This window comes from Halyomorpha halys, unplaced genomic scaffold (genome assembly GCF_000696795.3).
Source record: "Halyomorpha halys isolate HHAL.00 unplaced genomic scaffold, Hhal_1.1 Scaffold460.1, whole genome shotgun sequence".
Classification (NCBI taxonomy): domain Eukaryota; kingdom Metazoa; phylum Arthropoda; class Insecta; order Hemiptera; family Pentatomidae; genus Halyomorpha; species Halyomorpha halys.
Window position 1 is genome coordinate 312,277 of NW_027114568.1, and position 24,449 is coordinate 336,725.

At 30.7% G+C, this 24,449-nt stretch overlaps 1 protein-coding gene across 5 annotated transcripts in view; it reads right to left on the minus strand.

Moving 5' to 3' along the window:
* LOC106683060 (limbic system-associated membrane protein) overlaps positions 1-24,449 on the minus strand; it is a gene marked incomplete at its 5' end in the record, with an annotated part of 446,735 nt that overhangs the window by 227,364 nt on the left and 194,922 nt on the right. For all 5 annotated transcript variants that reach the window (XM_067051729.1, XM_067051727.1, XM_067051728.1 and 2 more), the window contains 1 exon segment: positions 9,178-9,300. In XM_067051729.1, coding sequence (XP_066907830.1) covers positions 9,178-9,300 — 123 coding nt within the window.

Here is a 24,449-nt window from a genome sequence, read left to right on the forward strand (position 1 = left end):
GTAGTTTAGACACATTTTAGACACACACATCACAGCATATTCTCTATCTCTATGTATATAAAAGAGAGCTTTCGAATCTTTGTCAGTCGCAGTGAGAGTTTTTGTTTCAAAACTCTGAATGTTGCTAAATCTTAATGTTACTTATTATTATTATTATCTTTACTTAAACCACTGCAAAGTATAGTGTAGATTGTTTGAGTAATGTTGAAGCTATTAATATTTAAAAAAAAATTATGATTACAACTTTATAGCATGTATTGGTTCAATCTATGTTACTAAAACATAATAATAAAGTATTTCAAAATGTTTAGTTTTAACTAAAAAATATAATCAACTTTAAGAAACTATCGATTTTATTCATTAATTATAATCCTCAAATTTACAACGTATACCAATGATACCAAACAATATGCCATTTATTTCAGCCTTTCTTTCATGAGATGCTACAAACGAATGTCATCGCATATATAGGATCAATTTATGTTACCAAATCATAATAATAAAGTATACCTACATGTTTAATTTAACTAAATACATACATTTATAACCATCAATCGTGTTTATTAAATCTACATACACCTTCAAATATAGCAATAGCGAAACATTGCCGGGTCAGCTAGTTTACTATAGAACAAAAGTTTCACAGTTTTGAATACCTATGAAGGCTATTTATTCGTATTTCATCATGTCTATTTTTTTTTTTTTTTTTGTTTGTTTTGATTTTCCTAGGTACATTAATATTAAGGTGAATAAAACGAAGAATTCAAAGGTAAAGAAAAACTTTTTTCAAAAATACATTAAAATAAGATATTTGGAGGATATATTTTTGTCGTATTTTCTGATCTCTACTATTATTTTTTATTTTTCTTCTATGATTTATCCTTCTTATTATATATACAAAGTATATATAATAAGAAGGATAAATCATAAATTTAAAGATAAAGAAATATAGATATTAATACAATATAAATATAATACAATAAACAGTTTAACACGTTGTTTTAATTTACCTCGACTAACAATAATGATAATAAATCCATTAATTAGTTTAAAATAATCAGTATGTTCTGTTTGCGGTGACCAAAAATAATAACATTGTGAAAATTATATCAAGTAAAATTGACTTAAACAGGAAATATAAAAACAAGTACAGTTCAAAAAAAAAAAAAAAAGAACTGATACAACATAAATAACTTCATATACCAATACCACATTACAAAAAAAACTCCTCACCTCACCAAACATAAAATAAACTTAGAAATAAAGAAAAAGACTCCTGATACAACAATATGAAAAAAAAAAATTAACTCACAAATAAAAATTAATTCAAAAATAAACTAAAATAAAAAAAAATTGGATAAATAACTAAATTTCAAGTGGAGGTGATATGAGAACACTTCAGTCTCTATATTGTCATTGCCGGACGTTTTACCTGTTCAATATGGACAGTTGTGATCTTTTTAGGTTCTTAAATACATTCTATTGAGACAAAATTATTTTCACTAAGGATTATCGCCCTGAATGGTCCCTTGTATCACTGAATCTCTTTATTTTAGGTTTTTAAATACATTCTATTGAGACAAAATTATTTTCTCTAATGATTATCGCCCTGAATGGTCCCTCGTTTCACTGAATCTCTTTATTTTAGGTTTTTAAATACATTCTATTGAGACAATATCATTTTCTCTAATGATTATCGCCCTGAATGGTCGTGGTATTAAATCTTGGAATAAAAACATTCAACAAGGACGAAATAACTATTCTCAAAGTTAAGTCAAAATAAAAATCATGCCAAAAGCCAGTATCGCATACTTATTACTCCGCCCAACCATATTTCATCATGGCAACGTACAATTATAAGACTAATGGAAAGAGAAATAAAACGAACGTACTTGAATAGAGGAAACTTCTTCGAAATATTTCTTAGTAAAGGTAATCATCAGTTACTTCAACTAATTCCCACAAAGAAAAGAATGTTGAGATCGTGAGCAATTAATACGTGAGGTTGTGGCCAGGTCAGTAGGGGCCAAACTTTAGAAAATATAATTCAGCTATAGTGGAATGTAAATTTGGAATGGAAGTTTTTATTATTATATTATATACATAATTATAAATTATCATTAAAAAAAGAAAACCAATAATCACACCACAAAGGATCTCCGTGTCCTTACGTCCCTATACATTTTCATTTATCTTTTTACATCAATTATTCTTAAAATAAGAAATTTGCAATTATTTCATTTGACCTTTCTGGATATTATAATTCATAAATTGGTTGCTAAAAGAACAATGATGCCGAAATTATACATAATAATTAACAGTCTTTCAAACACCTCGGTCTTTTATACTCAGTTAACTATGGCTCAGTTCCTAGGTAATTTAACTTAGCTGCTTGAAACAGTAACTTTCTGCCGCAATAACACGGTCACAATAGTGAGACAATACAACAATGCTTGTTTAAACTGATAGCTAACATCGATGTTGGTTAAATTTGGTGAATGAATATTAAAACTGATTATTAAATGCAATAAATAATAAATGTCACCATTTAAGTTTAAGGCATATTTAATAGGTTTGTGTTATATTATAAGGAGCGACAATTCATTGTCAAGGAGCCTACGAGTAGTAGTTAGCTGTCATTGCTACAATATGTACCTACGACAATAAATGAGGTTCGAAGATCATCCTCAGGAGACCTTTAACATCGGTGCCAAACTTCAGAACATTTGGCCAAGTAGTACATTTGGCCTAAGAAAGGCCATGGATAGTGTACGAAGGAGAGGATTTTTTTTTCCAAATCAAAATTTCATTTTCACATTATACGTATCATAAAACGAAAAAGGTTTAAAATTAAACTGATGCTATTTTTTTCAGGTCGATTACAAAGAATAGTCATTGAAAATAATAAACCAACCTCATTTGTTAAAGTGTTTAAACATTTTCTATTTTATTTCATTAAGTTACATTAAAGTCAACAGTCAAACAAAAAATTAACGAAATAAAAATTTAACTGAATTTTAAACAAATTAATTATATTTCTTTCTCTTGTACAAGAGCATAGCTTTCCTGGTATGCCATAAGAACAAATATTTCATTTTAATTGTAATATAATATTACTGTTATCATTATTCATTGGTAATGAATGTACCTGCACATAGTAACACAATACAAAAATAAATAGATTTTACTAATTTAATGTAATCAAAAATAATGCCTTTGACATTAAAATGTTGCCTTTGACAAAGGGAAGACCTTATTTTCATGCACTTTCAAGAACTATGTGGAACTCATAAGCAAGTAAATTTGAAATTTAACTGCTTTGAAGTAATATAACGTTTATAATGGAAAATTAACTGTCTTATTAGGCAAAATTCGAAATATATTGGATATTGAGGTTTCTATGGATGATTATATTTACAGAATATTATATTTATTAGGAACAAGAAGCATTCTGGATTAAGTAAAGGATTTGATTCTACCGGAAATTACAAAAAAAAAACAAAAAAAAAAAACTCAAACCTACATTTCAGAGTGCCAAGTTTAATTTAGATACATTTTTGTAGGACATTGCGAGTTATGAGTGTTTTTCTATCGTAAATGATAAAAGTCAAAAGCAACCAACAGTTTTTAATGGTTTTTATCTAGTAAGAGGATACTACATTAGTAATTGGTAGACATTAAGTTCTAAATAGTGCCTTTGTACCACAAAACTGGAAGGTAAAAAATATATAAAAATAGGAAAGGGAATCGTGAGATTAATTAAAATAGGTATAGATAACAAAAAAAAAACAAAACATGCTCGTAAGTGCGCGCGCGTGTTAATAAAGATGAAGTTCACTGTAGACAAAATTCACCATAGTCTCATATTTAATTTCAAAAAGAACTAAAAACCCACAAATTAAAAACAATAAATGAACATCCTATATCTTAGTACCTGAATTTTTTAACACACTGGACGACAGGAAAACTGATTTTCGAGTTCCTACTATTCAGAATTGGATGAAAAAAAAACACACACAAAAACGCCGATTCAGGAACGGCATTTGTGTTTTTCAGTTGAAGCCGGTTGAAATGAAAAGCGTGTTGTTGGTGCGGGAAAGGGATGAATAAATTTGAAGCCAGTGTTTTGTATAGAGTTTAAAAACAGGTGTCAACATCCAGGCCAATTTCACTTGCACAAACCCAGTGCGGACAAAGCAACCTAATATATTTCTTTTTCGGAACTTTTTTTGTATATATAACATTTGGAATGGGAGTTTATGGCAATTATTCTCGTATCTAACGGTTTTTATTATTATTTATTATTATTATATACTTGATTTTTATTATTATTTCCGTTCGCCGGTATATAAAACATTGTGAGTAAAAAATATAAATACAAGCAAAGTGAACATATCATAATCATTTAATTCATAGAAATAGTGTCGTACTGTACTAAAGATATGAAAATATGTATAACTCTAAAATGGATGAATTAGGTAAACATATTTCAACCTAAATAACGTAATTGCTACTTCAAATAACATTCTAATTCAATTGTCACAAATTATCATTTATCACATTATTTAATTCCTATACTTATTAAAACATTGAATTAAATCAAACACACCAATGTACTCTTTAAAGGTTTAAATACACAAAAATAATTCATACAGACACCTTGACACACCATAACTGCAAGTCCATTTTGTTTAATTTTGGCAGTTTTATCATTTTATTCCTTGTGAAGTTGAGGTCTCAGGGCACAGTTAAGTAAGTTTATTTTCTACACTTGAAAAACCGTCAAATTCCTTCCAAAAAGTTATTTTATATCAAAAATTTGTATTTAAGACTTTGATTTTCCAAAAATTTGACAAAAGGAATTTTAGACTTGGAACTACAGTGTAACCTCGGTAATCCGAACTAATTGCTATAGGGGTGTGTATGGATTACAGAAAGTATTAGGGAAAATAGAGTAAAAAACACAACAAAATCAATGTACCTTACTATTTTTATTAATTTATTTTTTTTTTACATATTTTATTGGAAATTTGACAGTTTGAAGTTATAAAAAACTACAAATTTTCAAAATTTGTAAAACGTTTTCTTTTTACATTCCCTTTGATGCCAAATGATGATTACATTTGCTAAAACTTTAAGATTGTTCATTTATCAGTGTTAAAATTATAAATAAAAATACAAAGAACGTTTTGTATGGACTTTTTTAAAACGTGACAAAAAGAAAAAATGTATTCACCAAAACATTTTGCATTATACATATTTTTACTATTAATAAAATTATTTTTCTAGAATCAAATGGTTTGTGTGTATATATATATAATCAACAATTTTCTAGAAATTGCCTGATATCGAAACAGCAAAACTTTTCCACTTTCGATTTTCACGGAGATTACTATAGCTTGCCAATTGATCGGAAAGTTAAAATGTCCTTTACACGCGTACGCATTTATTAACATACAAAAATGTACCTCCTGAGTTTTCTCACTTAACCTTTTTTTATTTTTATTTTTACGCCAGTTTGGGTTATTGGAGTGTTTGTTGTACCAAAGCTTGGATTACCGAGATTACACTATATTATCAAAGAAATCTTATGGTTCCTTAACCATCTTCTCAGTATGGTTTCCGTTAAAACTATAATGTTTCAGGGATGTTATCTTAGTTTAAGTTTAATTTTTGTCTCTCTTAATTATTTAATTTACCTTTATCTCTGTTAATAAGATTTATTTTTTTTCTTTCATCTCTATTTCCAATGTATAAGACATTCAAAATATCAGACATCCAGACTGAATGTAAAATACATAGCCAAAACAGAATGATATACAGCACAATAAAGGAGAAAAATAATGTAATATCGGATTTAATAATTTGTCGATTTCTTACCCGGATTTTATCCTACAATTTTCCTTGACCTCCTAAATGATTTATTAAACAATATACTGCGAAAGCCAGATTTACTCAAGAAATGGTGAAAAAAAAGCCTTAAAATTTGCCTAAAGTAATGAAAATGAAAATTCGCATTTAATGTTCTACACCGAAAATAAAACCCTTAACAAAAATATCAAAGGCTAATTTTTTTATTTTTTTTTCAAAAAGTATTGCGAGTCATAAACAGAATAATAACTATTCACACATACATATAGGACTCAAATCTGTCTTTCTCTGTTGACCAGCCGGACAAGTAAACTGCAAACCAATTGGGTTAATAAACACAACAGAACACTTGTCGACCTCTACGCCAAGCTCGGGGTTCGTTGTTGACATGCTTGGTTGGCTAGAATGTGGAGTACATTATGGTTAAAGTCAAATCTAACCAACTCAATTTCCCTTTTCTGAAGCCTAAATTAGTTTATTCAAAAACCTAAGTAGTTATTCAGAAATAGTCACAGTGGATTATGTTCTAAGACTTAATCATTTTCCTAAAAAAAAAAAATTATATATATATATAATCTAGCAGAATCAAACCACAGGAAAATAGGTGTTTTTCTAAACATGACGTGTTTTTTTATTGAAAATTGGAACATGAATATATATATACTTTTTAAACATTTTTCTTGAGAGATGTAAGAAAATAAAGTTAGATGTATTTAAGTGTAAAAATTTTAAAGCAGCCATTGTAATGATAATTGAACTAGAAAGTAGAAAGTAACAAAAAGTAAGTAGAAAAGAACAAAATATTAAAATATAATCAATTCATCATGTCTATCGCAAAGAAATGTTTCAAGATCATTATATTATAACCAAATTTTTAAGTGTTCCCCTTATAAAACGTGGAATGGTGAAGAATAATTAATTTCTTAAATTATTCTTTTTGTATTTCGGTGCAAGTTATTATGAAAGTCCTTATAGGCTGATCTAACATAGTAAGGTGTCAATGAGTATGTTCTATTCCGCATGGACTGTTATCGGTATTAATATTTCAGTCTAATAAACTTGAAGATATTGTTGAGTGGGTTCTTTTTGGCTCTATTATATATAAGTAAGAAGCACAACAACATGGATTAGGGTGGTATGTGTATGTATTAATTTCTTTCTCACTTTTATTTTGGTAGATATAACCATAAGTAAATTAGTAAAATAGTATCAAGCATTTTTTAATTCTATGTATTTTAAAAGATAAAATCTAAAATTTAGAGGATGCACACTTTAAAAAAAATCTCTTTGAAGAATATATTTCTATCATTTGTTAAGGAAATCACAACAACTAAATAAGATAAACTATTAAGAACGGTATCTTTTGTATTTTATAATCCTTTTTTTCCCTGTAGCAACTAACGTAATGTTTTCTGTAATCCAATAAATAATAAAGATAGATGGACGGAAGTCTAATATAGTTTTTGAAGGCTGGAAGATAAGGTCTGGTTTGCCGAATGAAATTGAAACTACAAGTAAAGTTTGAGATGTAGAATCTACCTAAAATGATAGGCGAGGAATGTCATTCCAATCCTGTAGTCTTATCAGGATTAAACAGGTGAAGCATTCCAGTTGGAAGCTCTTAAATATAATCCTCTTCTCCATCATTCATCTCTCATGATTCATGTATCAATGTGCTTCTCTAATGGTAGCATCGAACATTGAAAGTAAGGTGTATATATATAAGTTGTTGCTGTCTGTATTGTCTTGTTATTGAATAATGACTATGCAGATGTTTGCAGCAAACTGTATTCTGCTTTTACTACAAGAAAGGAAAATGATTCATTAAATCTAATATTTTCAAACTTTCTAGAGATTAAAACGTCTACCTAACTCAAAAACCTTTCTTCAAGCCAGTTTTTTTTTTCTTGATGATTGTTTTTTTTTCTCACCTCCTATATAACATAGATAAACAACAGAATTAATATATATCTAAATAAATACATACCTAATGTCCTTCCTTTGCAACATAGCATTATAATGGTTGGACAGGGTACGTTGAAGGCAGGGTTAACAATATTGGCCCCGGGGCCGCTGGTCGGGGGGGTACAAAAAACGGGAAGGGCCGTTAAGATGACTTTAGGCTGCAAAGCCTGAAGCCCTTCCTTCGGCGAAGACGTCGACCAAGGGAATAGTGCTTTGCCACCTCCCGGCTCTTGGTGGAAGGGCAAGATGGTAAAGCCTGTAGGACTTCAATCGGGCCAGTTTGAGTCTCTCTTCGACGTGAATGGAGAAATCTTATCATCTCCAGTCACGTGTCTAATCCTTCGGCTTTCACCGTCTACTATGAACCGCTAGGGGATTTTGCCTCTTTTGCCCTTCTGAAAGGACATGACTATGGCATCTGTCTTCACAGGGTTCATCCTGATGCTGTCCCTCTTCAGTGCTGCAACGATGGTGGCAGAAGCATTTTCAGCATGTTCGTAGGCTACCTTCGGACTCTCGAATGCCGGTATTGTCTGCATAGGCTGCTACCACTGTCTGCTTGAGGGCGACTGCTGGTGCTGTAAAAAGGACGAACAGTAGAGATCCCAGCAAAGAGCCTTGAGGGATTCCGCAGATATTGGGGACTGGAGGCGAGAAGTCCCCGCCTACTCATACGACGGTACTCGTATCAATCGACATAGAGCAGCAGAGAACTTGAACACCTCCAGTCGGCAGAGTAGGAGCAGTTGTAACACACTCTCGAAGGCCTAGCTGCAGTCGAGAGAGTTGAACGCCGTAGTACAGTTCTTCTTCATCTGCCCTGTGGTGTAGTCTTGAATCTTCGCCAGATGTTGTTCGCAGGCGGCACCACACTGAAAACCAGTCTTCCTGGGGGGTATAACATCGAAGGAGGGTAGGACCCGTTCGAAGACCTTGCTCATGTGCGACAGGAGACTGATCAGGCGGTAGTGCTCAGGCAAGTCATTTTTCTTTCGAGGCTTGAGTAGTGGCATTACGATTGCATGTTCCAGACAGCTGAGCAGTAAGAGATCCGTTTACACGAGTTGAAAATATTCAGCAGAAAGGCTCTACCTTTCCAAGGAAACATCTTCATCACTTGGATCCTGTCCTGCCCAGACGGCTTTCTACCCTTAGTGCGAAGTAGTAGAAGTAGCGTATGAAACAGTCATTTATAATCTAAATTAAACAAGAATAAAAAGTAATAAACAGCTAATTTAATAATATTTCCTGTCTATAGTGGCATAGAATACAATTAAAGAAGTGAAATTATTACAAATATATGAAATGAGAAGGAAATAGACAAGCAACAGTTTCACTCACCGACATTGATGACCTCGCAGGGAAGTACAACTGTATCTTTAGTTGTAACTTTAAAGGTTTTCCCAGTAGTTGCGAACATGGGCTCTTCTTCTTGAATATATTTTTCCTCTAGTGATTCTAGTCCTGGAATTGAAAATTAATTATCAGATGATTTATTTACTTATGATTTATTACATTCAATAAGTATCAATGAACTTAAAAATTATGAATAGAAATAAAAGTTTAAATTTGTTCTTTTAAATTTGCGAATAAATTAATTATAATAAAAATATTACCAGGTTAGATAATAATTATATTTAACAGGATGTTCATGCCATTTTATACTATCTAATTATGAACTAAACGAATTACAAATTGGAAATGGAACTCACGAAATGACGAATACATTTGTTGATATTGATAATGAACAAGATATTCTTAAAAGTAATCGATACTGAATTTGATTCATTAGATAGGGAATAAAAGTATACTTATCCACAGTACTAAAATTAGTCGAAGAAGGTGTGATTCCATACAACATACCTTAAATTAATTTGGGGGGTAGTGCTGTTCGCGTCCGTATCATTGATACACGTGCCCCCTGGATAGCGCTAAATGAGCAGTAGCTGTCGCCACAACAGCCCACAGAATATGACAACTACGGCACTTCACCGTAATGCAAACGGCCTTTCTAAAGGCCATCAAAACTCCAAGCTCAAAATTACTTTTTTGAAATGGTGGAGATCTAACACATGATAAACTTACAGAATTGAAGATTATTTTGGAAAAATATAATATTGACGTTGTTGGTCTTTGCGAATGTGGAGCTTCAACTGAAAAATACTTTATAAGTATAAAATGATACCAAATGAAAATATTGACACGAGGACGTCAAGTGGCCTCAGGAATGGTAGTTTATGTTAAAAACCATCTAGTCGCTAAAATCGATATAATTACGACTATGACAGTAACAGAAAAGTCTGAGGTGATACATGCCAAAGTATCGAATGGGAGATGCATGAGGAAGATCTATTTTATCTATAGCCCACCGTAAACAAGCTGCCTCTTGAAGATCTTTTGGAAGGCTGGGATGAACACTCATTACTGATGGGAGACGTTAATGTGCACTCATGGATTTGGGGTTATAAAACGAATAATCAGGCAGGTGATGTAGTTGAAGATCTTATCTATTCGGGACAATGTGATTTCGTAGATAATGTGCAGAAGCAACAAACATTTCTCTCCTATAAATGTGACCAGACGCACCCTGACATTGTTCTCTGCCATCCATCACTTACGCGGAAAATTAAACACGATCTCATTTCACCTCCGGGTGGAGCTGGTCACAAAATCCTAATTATAGAAGCTGGAAGTCGAACATTACGCACTGAACACAGGGAATCTCGTTTTCCTCGTTGGAATCTGAAAAGAGCAAGATGGGAAGATACGAACATCATGATAAAGGAGGACATTATGGGCCCAAATGTTGATCAAATTGCCCAAACTCTAACAAAAATTATATTGAAATGTGCCCTCCGATATATTCCTCGTGGACAAGTTCGAAAATTTAAACCTTACTGGAATATCGAGCTAGAAAAATTAAAAAAGGGAAAAGACGAAGCTCGTAGCCGTGCAGTCGGCATAAAATAAATAAATATGGTTTTGTTTATTTATGTTGTTGTTTCCTGACCGCACCCCCCGACAAACTGCTCTAATAATTAAAAAATTATTACTTATGTTTAGGTATCACGAACAAAAATATTTATTACACATGTAATTTAATTTTATTCACAACATTGAAAAGTTAACTATAAAAAAAACAACTTTCAAACGCCCATTTAATCAATTTCGTTACTTTTCTGAGAAAACTTTTTAATCAAGAGTAATAAGATGATTTTTTCAAGAGGTTCACAATGCAAAGGAAAATATGATTGAATCTCTGAAGTAGATGGAGTGATAAATTGAATGGGAAAATCAACAACAGCCTCAGGGAGTTTTTCTAATTAATTTAAATCGTACTTATCAATTTTTCATAACTCTTTATTCCTTTATTAACTCGATGAATTTTAATAACCCCTCCCCTCCAACAATAAGAGTGGGAGAAAACAAAACGGGAAGTGCTGAAGACAATTAACTTCCTAAGAAGAAAAACCTATAACATTATTCAATCATTATGATTTTCTCGAGGCGGATTTAGAAGGAAGGAAATTATTTTTAATAATTGGGTCCTTCATTTTTCTATTTTTTTTTTTATTTTGAATAACTTCACACAATTATTATCATTATTCAATATGTATTAGATTTTATTTATTTACATCTTTCATCTTTTTTTTTTTCATTGTTATAATTAAAATAAAAAGAGACGTCAGATTACAGTTCATTCAGAACAGAAAAAGAAATGCTCTATTTAGTAACAAGCGATACTGACCAAATATAACGAATTGGCATAAGTACACAGCATACTTCAGGCCTAGGATAAAATATATACATTATCATAAGTAATTAAATTTTTCAGTTATATCTACATACATAAATCATTTTATTATTTTTTTTCTTGTGATTTTTGTTTTCCATATACTGGTCGCCTTTCTTCTTCTTGTGTCTTTCTTCCTCCTGGTCCTCACCTCTATGCGCTTATTCGGCTCTTTTGCTCACTACCGTTCCTTTGTTCATCCACTTCGTCTTCAGTTTCGGATAGTCCTGAAACTTCCGTAGACTCACTTGGCACTCCGCTCAGTCTCTGCCGAAGGCTATTCCTCCGAACTTGTTGGGCATTGACCCACATTGGCTGGCCTTCATTGATAAATGTATGTCATCCCTGTATGAATCCCTTCATTGATAAATGTATGTCATCCCTGTATGAATCCCTTCATTGATAAATGTATGGCCACTGCCAGGCGATGTGTCCTTCGTTTCTACACTCGAAACACCGAGTTCATGGACACTGGGCCACCAGTTTCCCACTTTTGCTGCAACCATGACTCTTACGATCTCTCGGTGGCTGCTGGTTCTTGGTTTTTCTTCTCCTAATCTTCTGTCCCTGTTCAGCGTTTTCTCCCGACCACTATACTTGTACTCTCTTCTGCTCAAGGGCGGTGGAGTAGTTCTTGGGAGATTGTACGTAATCCTTCTCCATCCTGGTTCTTCCACATCCATTCTGGATTCCTGTTCCCAAGCGCTTGTGTCTATAAGTTTCTGAGAGCACAAAGCAGCGTTCTCTCGGCATTCCCTCCTTCTTCCCCTGCTCTTTTTCCAACTAAATCTTTAGTACATTAGATAGGAATTGCATTCGACCCTGTACCTGAATTGTCTCCATCATTTCGCTGAGTTTGTCGGCGATTCTATTGTATCGTTCAGGAGATCCGCGGCATACTGTCCATCAGACTCTCTCGGTTTCTATGTATTTTTTTTGTGTCTTCTTAAGTCCTGGGCAGTTGTCTTGCGTACACTGACCCATTCCAGCGTCGTGGCAGCGTCATGAGCTTGCGCTAGTGATATTTCCGGTAGTGGCTGAATCTCTGCCGGAGGTGGGTTCCCTGCAGCTAAAGATGGGTAAACTTCTGTTTGAGGTTGGTTGGCTGCAGCTGGATGTGGGTTGTTAAATTTTAGACCCTCGATGCTTATAATTGGCGCTCGAACTAGTTCGTTACCGGTCATAATTCAGGAAGAACAAAGAAACGTCTTCTTTTTTTTTCTTCTTGTTAAGAGCAAAATGCTAAGCACTGTGGTGAAGGAAGCAAGCGTATAAGCTTCACCTACTCAATGAAGAAAGCATTAGGGACCTCTACAAAAGCCACCTGGAAATGATTGATAAAGGAGAAAGTGATGCCGTTGAGATATATGAGCACATTAAGAAGTATATCCATGAAGCAGCTAGTGAAGCCCTAGGGTAGGTGGAAACTAATCCTACAAAAGAATGGTGGAACAAGGAAATAGATGAAATGGTAGGAAAGAAAAAGGTTCTCTTCAATGGATATATAGCCATTGTGGGTTGATGTGAATGTTTATGTCTCACAATTTGTTAGCGATGAGTTGGGCTGCTGCCGCAGCCTGGTCCATGGTCTTGTTTGCATTCATGCTCGCCGAGTATATGGCTATGTCATCAGCATATGCAGATATTTGAACATCGTCAAATTTCATCTATGTGGGCAGTATACATGTTAAATAAGACTGGCGCAAGGACCGAACCCTGGGGGACGCCAGAAGTGACGGTGGCTTTTATTGAGAAGAGTACCCCTATATATACATATCAATCAGTTATTCGACCATATCTGATTTTCATATAAAAAATAATAATAAGGTAGGTGGCTCAAACAGTAATTATTCTTCCATTTATTTTAATAATTATTAAACTGAACACAATGTTGAACTCTTATTTTTATTAATAAGCTACAATGAAAGACTATCAGGATAGCTTTAAATAACGCATGCTTTAAGATGAGAATATAAAAAAAGATTTTGAAGGGGTTAGCATTAAAACATCAAAGTTGTAGTAAAGAAGTTTTATAATCATTCAAATACTGACTAGATGTGTATTATGATTTAAGATAAAAATAAAAAGTTTTATTCACAACTTTATTTTTAAGTTTTAAGTACTCGTAAAAGATTTACTAAAGCATTTTATTGGACTTCTAAAAAACGTACTTGTTATAGTGAACAAAAGCTATCGTATTATTATTTTATGAAAATATCTGTAGTTAAATTCCAACGACCTCTATAATAGGTTTTATTTTAGGAGCCGTTTCTATACTATTGTATATCTTGACAATTTGTATTTAAGTCTTTGGATTGAGTTTTGTGAAAGCACGCAGCAGAAAAGAAATCTAAATGTTTGGCCCAATTGAGTCTAATGTTCACAAGTTGATTTTATTTAGGTTACTACATTTCCTTCCAACTGTTGTCACTTTCTGCCTACAATATATACACCCTTACGCTCTTCAGAACAGTTTCGTTCAACCTTCAAAGGTATGATTTCCGTGGAAAGATGTTCAATTTCACAGCAAGTAATGGAAGATAGGAGTCGACAAATTGGAATGTACTCAAATTAGGTTTACCCTTCTACCCACACTATTTTTGTTCACTGATATATTTCTATTAATATCGAATGAGGGACGATTTCCTTAAGTTCTCCTGGATGAAAGACGTACGAGAAGACTATACTTTCATTGAACAATTCCACAGGAAAGTATATACAAGTAGCACAAGGAAATTTAACTTTTTTTTTTGTTAAATAAGTATGATAAAATCTTTCTTACAACTTTTTTTTTCAAAAATATTTCACAATAAGGTCAGGTAATTCCTCAGGATTATACAACGACTGATTTATTATTTTATTAGATTTTATCAATATGAAAATATATATACTGTTGAACATTTCTACGAAAATAATTTTTTCCCCCTTTTTCTCATGTTTCCTTGCTTTTAAATCCCAAACCAAATTCGAAATTATAATATCCACCAGAATTTCGTTATACTATAACAACTTTTTTTTTAAATTTTTTATATATCTTTATTGAGATTCATGTGCATAATAATACATTTAGTAAATTTGCTGTAAGCTTATAAGTGAGTGATAAAAGCGTGTAGAGAAACTTATAAAAAATTTAAAGGTCATCATTGAAAACATTACTAGTAGTTCAGAAGACAAATTTCAATGTTACACCGAGTTCCGCTAGGATTAACTAGTAATTACATCAGCTTCATTTTCCTACTGATATTTTGTATTTTTAATTTATCAGTACTATTAGTATCTGTATAAATTTCTACTGTTAATTATACTTTATTACGCCATCAATTAGAATGACATAGATTATTTTCCTGCTTCATTAGTACTTTTCAATTTTCACATAGATAATTAGTTGAAATTTGTTAGTATCTTCCAAATAATATCGAGTATAAATCTTAATTTATGACATTTAAATTCGTTAATTTTTACTTTAAAAATATAAACTTTTTTGTAATCGAATATTCTAATTCATACATTTTCCAGCTGTAATTTTTTGTTAAGAGAACACAAATAATTAACTAGAAACAAAAGAGTTTTAAAGTCTTTAAGAAAATCTATTCTAGCATGATAAGGTGACCAACTATCCATCAGAAATCAAAGAAAATAAATGAATAAGGACTTTTTCACCTCTCCCCTCCAAGGTAAAAATGAAATATCCAGGTCGTTACGAAACAGCCGCAAGACATAACGGTAATAAAGGAATAAAGGAGGCACGGAAAACGAAAAAGGCTTTATACTCGAATAATTCTGCTCCATCTCATTTAAATAAGTCTCTCGTAAATAGGGCGTTTGGAAGTTTGGCTTGGAGTAGGGCCAAAGCGCGAAGACATCTGTGAACCAAGGGGCCACTTAAACCTTAATCCCTTCGAATTAACGGTAGACAACTAGCCTAATTAGCACTGTGATAATCGCAAACGAGTTGGATCTTTAATTGTTCTCTCATTTTCAAAAAACGTGTTGCAATCATGTCCTCTACAGATGATGATCTTTTTTTGAGTTAGTGATATCCAAAATCTTATTGATTTTCCAGAATCTTCAGCCTGTTAACGAAATGAAACTGTAATTTAGAAATACCATATACCTCTAACAACTGTCACTAAAAGGTAATAAGTTGTTTTAATGTTTAAATAAAAACCAGTAAAAAAAAAGTATAGATGATCTTGATAATATAATTATAGTCGTGGTTTTTGCTAAGGTACCTCAGTGAGGTAAGTAAATATATGAAAGAAAAAAGTGAGTATTATATTTAGTATAAGAAAATTTTTATGTATTTTAGCATTTCTTATTTTCCTAGTTAAGGAAAAAAATATTAGATAAAGAAAAATTAAATTAGTCTATTATCCCGATTAAATTTATAAATATGTAGAAATTATCACTTTGTTTGATGTTATACTTAGTACATAACAATATTCTCAAATCTTAATAACAATTTTCCATATTTTGAAGAAAAAAAAAGGGTTGTCAAAAAATAAGACAAGAATATTCACAATTAACAACAATATTTTATATTAAAAGGCCAAAACGTCTCTATTGCAATTTATATATAAATACAAATGTATTTATAAAATAATTTGTGATTAATACTAAATGGTTAAATGCTGTATTTTAATTAATTTCGTACATCGAAAATTCTATACATAATAAAATAAAAATTCAGGTAGTTTAATATCGTTAGAGAATTTCCTTATGTTGCTTAAATGATCGCCCATTACCTCTCTTCTTGGCCATTCCTCTCACCTATATCATTCCAACAAGAGACATTTTATGAGAATGCTCTCCACAGACAAAAAAAGAAGCTTGTCGCGAATACTAACTCAAAGACACCTCGTTACTGAGGTAGTGGGGCTAAAGAAACAATCACTACACTTCTCCCTTTTTTTCCAACACCGTTACGGAAAAATAAACTTTTTTTAACACCTCTTTAAAGAAAATAATATTGGGGAAAACGTCTTCGAGATATTTTCTACTCTTGTTCCACTCCATTCCCTGTTTTGTCTCAGATGCAGAAGTAAATATTCCATAAAAAACTCGTTGGTCGTGGCTTAGCTGCAAAGAAGGGCCATCTCATTATTTGCAATACCTAGGTTTTACAATACCTCTTGTGTTTAAACAATATGGCTCAGAGTGGCCAGTATTGGAATGGTTTACTATGTATCCTTAATTTATATTTTTATATTTATACTAATTATAAGTCGTATACCCAATTAATTTAAGAGTATATATATACGAAATCTAAACAATGTTAGTATTTTTCCACCCATTTCTAAACCAGTATGTTTACAGTTTCTTTGAAATCAACTTTCAGAATAACTCCTGATCTTTCAATGAAATCTTAATGAGAATAATCTCTATTTATTTTGATACAGTTAAAATATTTTTAACATGAAGCCTTGGGTTTATAAAATACTAACAAACAACTCACCAGTTAACAGTTGGCCAATTAAAATTCTCAAAAGAACCATAAATTAGAGAAACAATGTACTATGCATTTATGTGTGTATCTACAATGCGATACATCACTCCAAGACATTTAAACATATATGGCTGTTATAGCAGCATTTTAGAACGTAGATGTGAAATACACTGCATTTCTTTAATATATAAGTAATATTGTGTTTCCGTCCTAGCGATGCCTGAATGGTTTGCACGGACCTACAGATTTTATTTTAAGAATCTTTTGTATTAATATTTCTTCATCAACGTTTAAGTTTTTTCAATCTACTTTTCTTCTTCTAACTTCAGGTCAAAAATAAAAAGGCAATTTTGCTTAAATAATATATTCTTTCTTGGACGTTTCGATGATACTGAGCTTCTATAAATTAATTTTTAAAAAAATTAAAATTAAAATCGGTACCGCTACAACCCATGAAGGGTCAGAGGTTCAGTACTTTGTAAGGAAGTACAGTTACTAGACCAACGGTTTGCAAGGAGGTGATTTGGTCAAAATCACGCTCGACCACCAGATTTTTATCCATTAAAGGGACCTCAATTTAAGAGGCTGAGCTATAAATTAATTTTTTTTCAATAAGCTTTTCCATAATTCATTCAATTATTACTAACTGCTTTGATAGATTGAAGAATCATAATTACAAAATAGCATGGAGATACAAGAATTTAATTGCAAACATTCACTTCAATGATTTTGATCAACTAAAATGCTTCTGTGGTAGGATTTAGATTGGTGAATCGAATATTTAATAAACTAAAAAAACAAAACAATAAAACAACATGAAAACTATAAAATGATTAAATGATATATAAAGGAAAATTTATTTATAAAACATGTAGGAATGTATACTAAGTATAAAATATATACTTAAATAGTTCTAAAATTTATTCTTATAATCTGTAATCTAATTATATAAAAACAATTAATTGAGCTCCACCCTTTCTTCACACCCGCTCATTAATGACTCTTTCTATTTTAGTCATTGACATAATTTCATTGTTAGAGTTCCATATTTTCAAAAATTGTAAATTACCCTATAATACACCGTCAGATTGCATTATTATGTTAAATAATTGAGCATGGCATCAATTTATTGCATGCAATGGTAGATACCTTATTTAAACAAAAATCTTAAATTATAGAAGTTGAAGAAAGTAATATTCCCAAACCGTCCAAGAAAATAAAGAAAGAAATACCGTGGTATTTGGTATTTTAATTTTTTCCCAGAAGGGAGGCAGAGGAATAGAAAAAATATTGTAAATGAGTAAAGGTCAGATGAAATAAATTAATAGAAAATATTAAAGTTTTTTAACCACCAGGGTAAATCAAAATTAGATTAAAAATTTATATATAGTAGCTGTGACTGTATCACCAATGTAAATTATAGTTAGAATTATAAATCGATTGTTTGAAATTTTTTTTAATTTTAGTAATATTTCTTCCTTCAGGTATAAAGGTCCTCTCAAATGACATTTTCAATACATTTATGAGTTACATTTGATCAAAACGCAATGCTTTAACAGTAAAAAATATGCACGGCTTTGTGATAAAAATATGTTCATAATATATGAATTTTCACATATCATGAACATGTTCATGATGTCATCTTTGCTTTGCCATTTAACTATATCCCTCATGTCATATTATCCAAAAAATTAAAAGAAACAGAGGTTGAATAAATGTAAGAGTTTGACATAAACTAATAAAGACGAGTAGATCGAAATTCACAACGGAAGTCGATTTAACGTAGCGTATTTCAATAAGGGTGGCATGTTTTTTCTTATATATTAGTTCATGAGGTTTTCCAAATTTTCAAAACTTTCCCATTATGTTATAAAAGTATGATTGCCATATATTTCAATAATTGCCAAATACTATTTTTTTGCCAATAACCTCAGGACTTTTCATTTTTATTTTACATTGCACTCAAAAGCTCCTTAATTTTAGCTTAGTGGGACCCACCAATAAGTACATGTGTGCCAAATAGGTATTTTTAAACTATGGTGAAATAAGAAATGTTATATATAAACTTATAAAAAAAAATGTTTAAATGTTCTTAATCCACGCATACCCGAGCTAATGTATTAACAATTGCTCTTGTTATTTAGTAATTAATATTAATTATAAAGGTTTATAACGAGGACGTGATCACTGTTTCATTTCAAACCTGCATAATCTGAGGTCTGTATTACAGCGACCTAAATTAATATTAGGAGAACTCATGGCATTGGGAAAATCCGAGACTTGTTTAACAGTACGCTACATTGTTTTTGGAAGCCACATAACAGGAAATTATAAGTCCAAAGAATTCGAAGAAATCTGATAAATTCAGGGGTTATTTAACAGTAGATAGTATTTTTGGAAACCAGCTAGCAGAAGGAAATCACAAATTCAAAGAATTTAAATAAATTTTAAATATATTGTAATTTTTTATTCGATTATTTTCTCATGAATAAAAATAATACCTTATAATTGATTGATAAATCTTTAATGTTTCCCATACAAGGTAAAATCACATTAAGGTCATTTATTGAAGATGTAGATATGTCCCATCCCTTCTGATTTTTACATATTTATTCGATAAGTTGAACAAATGTTTTAAATAGACCAAGTTACTTAAAATTAGAAAATCCATACAATTAAAATGCAATAATTTGCAGGAAATTATAAATAAGTAAAATAATAAAATTTAACACAAAATAAAGCCAACACTTAATGATATCAACACTCTCTATCTTTATCCAGTGAATGGACGTCTAAATACGTATTAATAAATTTAAATAGACCTATCCTATGTTTGGAAACAAATTTTAGTTCTGTCTCAGTTCAAATAATTAATAACCATAATATTACCAATAATTATTTTCACTTTTATTTAATATTGTAAAATATGTTCCGAATTTTCAAAGGAAATTTTGAACCAAATCAAAGGCTTACAGAAGTCGTTATATGTATATAAGTTATATTCAGAGTACAGGTATTATTGATCGTAACATTCTTCTTTTTTTAAGTCTTTTCTCTCTACACATATATTATGTATATATATATATATAAAATATTTGTATATAAACAAATTTTTAAAAATTAAAAATTGCTTAGGCCCCAATTATATTACAAAATACTGCAGACGTTAGTATAAAACATTTGATAATTTAAACCGATAGATGTATAATTTTATGATATTAAGTAATTGTATTTTGAAAGAAATATTCATGTAATGATTTTTGTTAAGAGAGTTGAATTTATATATAGTTTATGATAGGTTTTTTGAATACTTAATCCAAAAGACTCTTTAAAAATAATAGTATTTTACAGTTATTTTTTAATGCATATTTCAATGTATAAATTAATTTTAAATACGTAATTTTCTTAATAAAATTTGAATCATTTTCATTGATAGTTCATTGAATTGAGATCTGAATGTTTGCCCTGATAAAAGAACAGTTTAACAAAAGAATTTTAAGAACAGAGTCATCTCATACTTGAAATGATTTCTTTGTATTCGCCCACAACGGAAAACTCATCCTCCCACCATTTTCCTGAAGAGAGAGAGTGGCAAAGAAACGGACACAGATTAGAAAAAGGCCCGGATCCAAAGACATGCTACCCAGTGACGGTATTGTCCGCCATGGACACTTGGACAATGTATCCCGCTGGCCATCACGTAGGGAAGACTTTTGCACGCCTCCTTGACGAATCGAACACTTCTTTCCTGTTGGGCGTTCTTCGACCGTACCTAAATATCGGACAATGGAATGGGATGAGTGGGGTGTTACATTTCAATTCCAGTCTGTGTCGCTTCCTGTCTAAGAGTCTTTAAATGTTTATTATCGGAATAAATTATCGCTTCAAAAATAGATGAAGAAATCCTTAGTCACATTTAAAATTAATAATTATAACAAAAAATATATTGAAATAAATTTTACCTTCAAGTAAGTTGTAAAATAGCAAAAGTATTCATTTAAAACAAACAAAAATAAATAACAATTTGATCTTGAAAAAGCGGTTAATTATTAATGATAATTCATTATTATTATTATTAACTTCCTGAATACTGACTTAAATACTTCAATATAAAAAAAAAAACATTATGCAACCTAGCTTGTCCGTCATACTATGTAAAGACAGAAAATCATTTAAAATCCTTCTGAAGTGAAATTTATAAGAAAAGTTGTAGCATGAACATGCATGCGAGAATAAAGTCTAATTTGCTAACGAAATTAAAACTGCCAAGTCGAATATCATTTACCAGAGAAAAAATAAAAACTTTTTTACCTCTCATATAAGGAACCCTTTGTTTAGCCAACATACAACTGATTCAGCGATAGCAAACGATATATTTTAATACAGCATATAATGATATATAAAATAATATAATTACTGATTGCCGTTAATATTGCTGCAAACAAGAAATTAAACTAATTATGATACCAATGTATTACAGAAAGATGTAAGCACATTGGATTAGTACAGCAGAGCATGTGCGGTGTAAACAAATTTAATTTATATTTTAACAAAGCTTGACGGTTCCTTCCGAAATATTGTTTGTCAAAACAACATAAGTTAGATTAACATAATTTAGGCATTATTTAATTTCCTAAATTAATCGTTATAGCAGTACAAATAACAACTAGGAATTGATAAAAGATTAAAACGTAACAAATTAAGATTTCACATTGATTCCTGATATGATTTCCCAAATACGAAATACAATATAAATTCTTTAAAATGCCAACATTAAAGTATAAAACAAAAATAGTTTACTTTGTCTGCTCCCATTTTTGTACAACTAACATCTTTTGGCAATCAAAATATATTTCAAATGAGCACTTAAAATGTTTCGCATTGTATAATTTTCTAGTTGTGCCAAAACTAATAGAAAATTAAACTGTTTTCCATTTAGTCCTACACAGATATTTTTAAAAGCATGGGGAAAAGTTTAATAAATCGTATCTTTTAAGAGTTAATCCAAATTTTAAATGGTAATATACAAATATATAATTTACCACAAAGTATTGATACCCTCGTTAAGGTGATCCAAAACACATTTAAGGATCTTCTTTTTTCTTTTTTGTTTTAATTTACAAATATAAATATTCTAATGAATCCAGAAGTTCTTACTGATATATTACATTGCTGGAGCTGAATAGTTGATAAATTGTGGTTATATGTTAAAAATTAATACCATTGCTCATTATTTGATTCTGCTTTCTCAATTTTCATGTTATAAAATTTGAGGCACATTGTAAATTATTTTTAATTCATAAACTCTATTGTACAACACCAGGTGAAAGCGAAAGAATAAAATAAAAGATTAGAATAAAATACAATCTTTTACATGTAAAATAAATGAACAATCCAAAATAAAACATTTATTCTAGGGTTCTGAACTTGAACCTGTATATAGTATGTTTTAAATTTTACATGATATATACACATATAGAGTGGCTGAATTATTCATAACATTTTAGATATCCTAGTATTTGTCAATACACAGACTCTCTCACTAATAAAATAAAATCTGGCCGAAGGAGTTAATACCTCGTTACATTAATATTTTAACGCTAATGTATCTCTAAACATGAAGATTAACTACATTTATTTGCTTAGCACTATAACTTAGTAAAATTTGAGAAATAAATAAATATCATCAACTTTAATAAGGACTCTCTTATACAAAATTGGATTTGAAAAAATTGATTTTAGATGCCCAGTTCAACACAAGACTTGGATAGCTAAATCTCAATAAACTATAAAATTTAGCTACCAAACAGTCGATATCTTCAAGAGACTATGTTCAATTGTTTCTATCAACTATGAGTTCGAGATAGTGATTCCATTGCAAGGTTTTCTTTTTTTCCTTAATATCCGTAAATATATTTAAATTAAACGGTGGATGGTAATAACAAGCTCTTAGGATACTGGAGTAATGATTTCCGATAGTTAGGAATGTGTTAGTACTTTAAAATTTTGTAAGATACAGAATGTTCTATACTTGTCTCAGACTGTTCTAGTGTATTTCAGAACACAATATTCAAAATAATTTAGGATTTTCCCATTTCTATTTTTCTCACAATAATTTTGGATTTTCACATTTCTATTTTTCTCACAATAATTTTGTTTCTTACCTCTTGTCTCACAGAGGTTTAAATAAATTTTCACAAATTGTTTTCTTCGGAATCATAATGGGTTGCCTATATAAGATCATATATGGATATAAATTAGCTAACTAAGATTAATAATCGGATCTTTGTAATAATGGAATATTTGTCAGATGATTTCAAAACACCTGTTTTGTAATTCGTGATTAATAAATATAACAAATAATTATTCAACCATCCATTTTTCCCACAGAACTTCTATACAATAAATTCTAGAAGAAATATTTTCTTGAATTGCGATTTTGGCCATTCACAGTTATTTTAAAATATTTAATATAGATTTTGCTAATTATAGCAAAACTATAAATAAATTATGATAATAAAAAATGTAGAAGGCTACAAATGCTATTTATTTATTTTTTTAAATATTTTACCTTACTTGTTTCAAACATTATTTAGTATTATTTAAAATGATTTTAACATTTGTAGAACAATCTTTCCGACTTAACATGTGATAATATTAATTTATAAATACAGTTGTTTCAATATTTATACTTATATGAACATTAAATTTGAGTAATAAAAAAACAAACTCTAATCTAGGAAGCATACTTACTTTAATGGATTTTCCCCACCCTTTTAATTTTTGTGGATTATTTCCAAGAAAATCAGTGATACCCTACCGAAAAGGAAAGAATCATTAAGATTTAATAAGAATGTTTATTGCCGAATTACTTAAAATCTTAATTCCTCCACAATGCATACTTTCTTCCTCGTATTCATTCCTATTACACCACGCGGCTTTTTCATATATGTAGGCTATACAGCCTGATCCATAAGTCTCGATCCTGTACCAGCTACATCTATTCCAATCAACTCATTCATTGCGCCATTCCAACTATTCCTTCCTGTTGATGTTCTCCTACTAATTCTCATTTCATAAGTTATTTTGACTACTCCTACTTACTACATTCTTTTTACAAGACCAAACCACCGTAAACTATTTTTTCTATAGTATGTTCCTCCATTTTTACTCCCAGATTAGCTCTAGTTGTTGTATTTTTGACATTGTTTCTTCGTGGTTTCCCCTCTATCCTCCTCAAACACCATATTTTCATTATATTTGGCTTCTGTGTTGTAGGATTTTAGTCAAGGACTCAGTAGCATTGGTCACTAAGGAGATATACGTAGCCTTATATACCACTTTTTTGACCTTAAAAAATATAACTTATATATA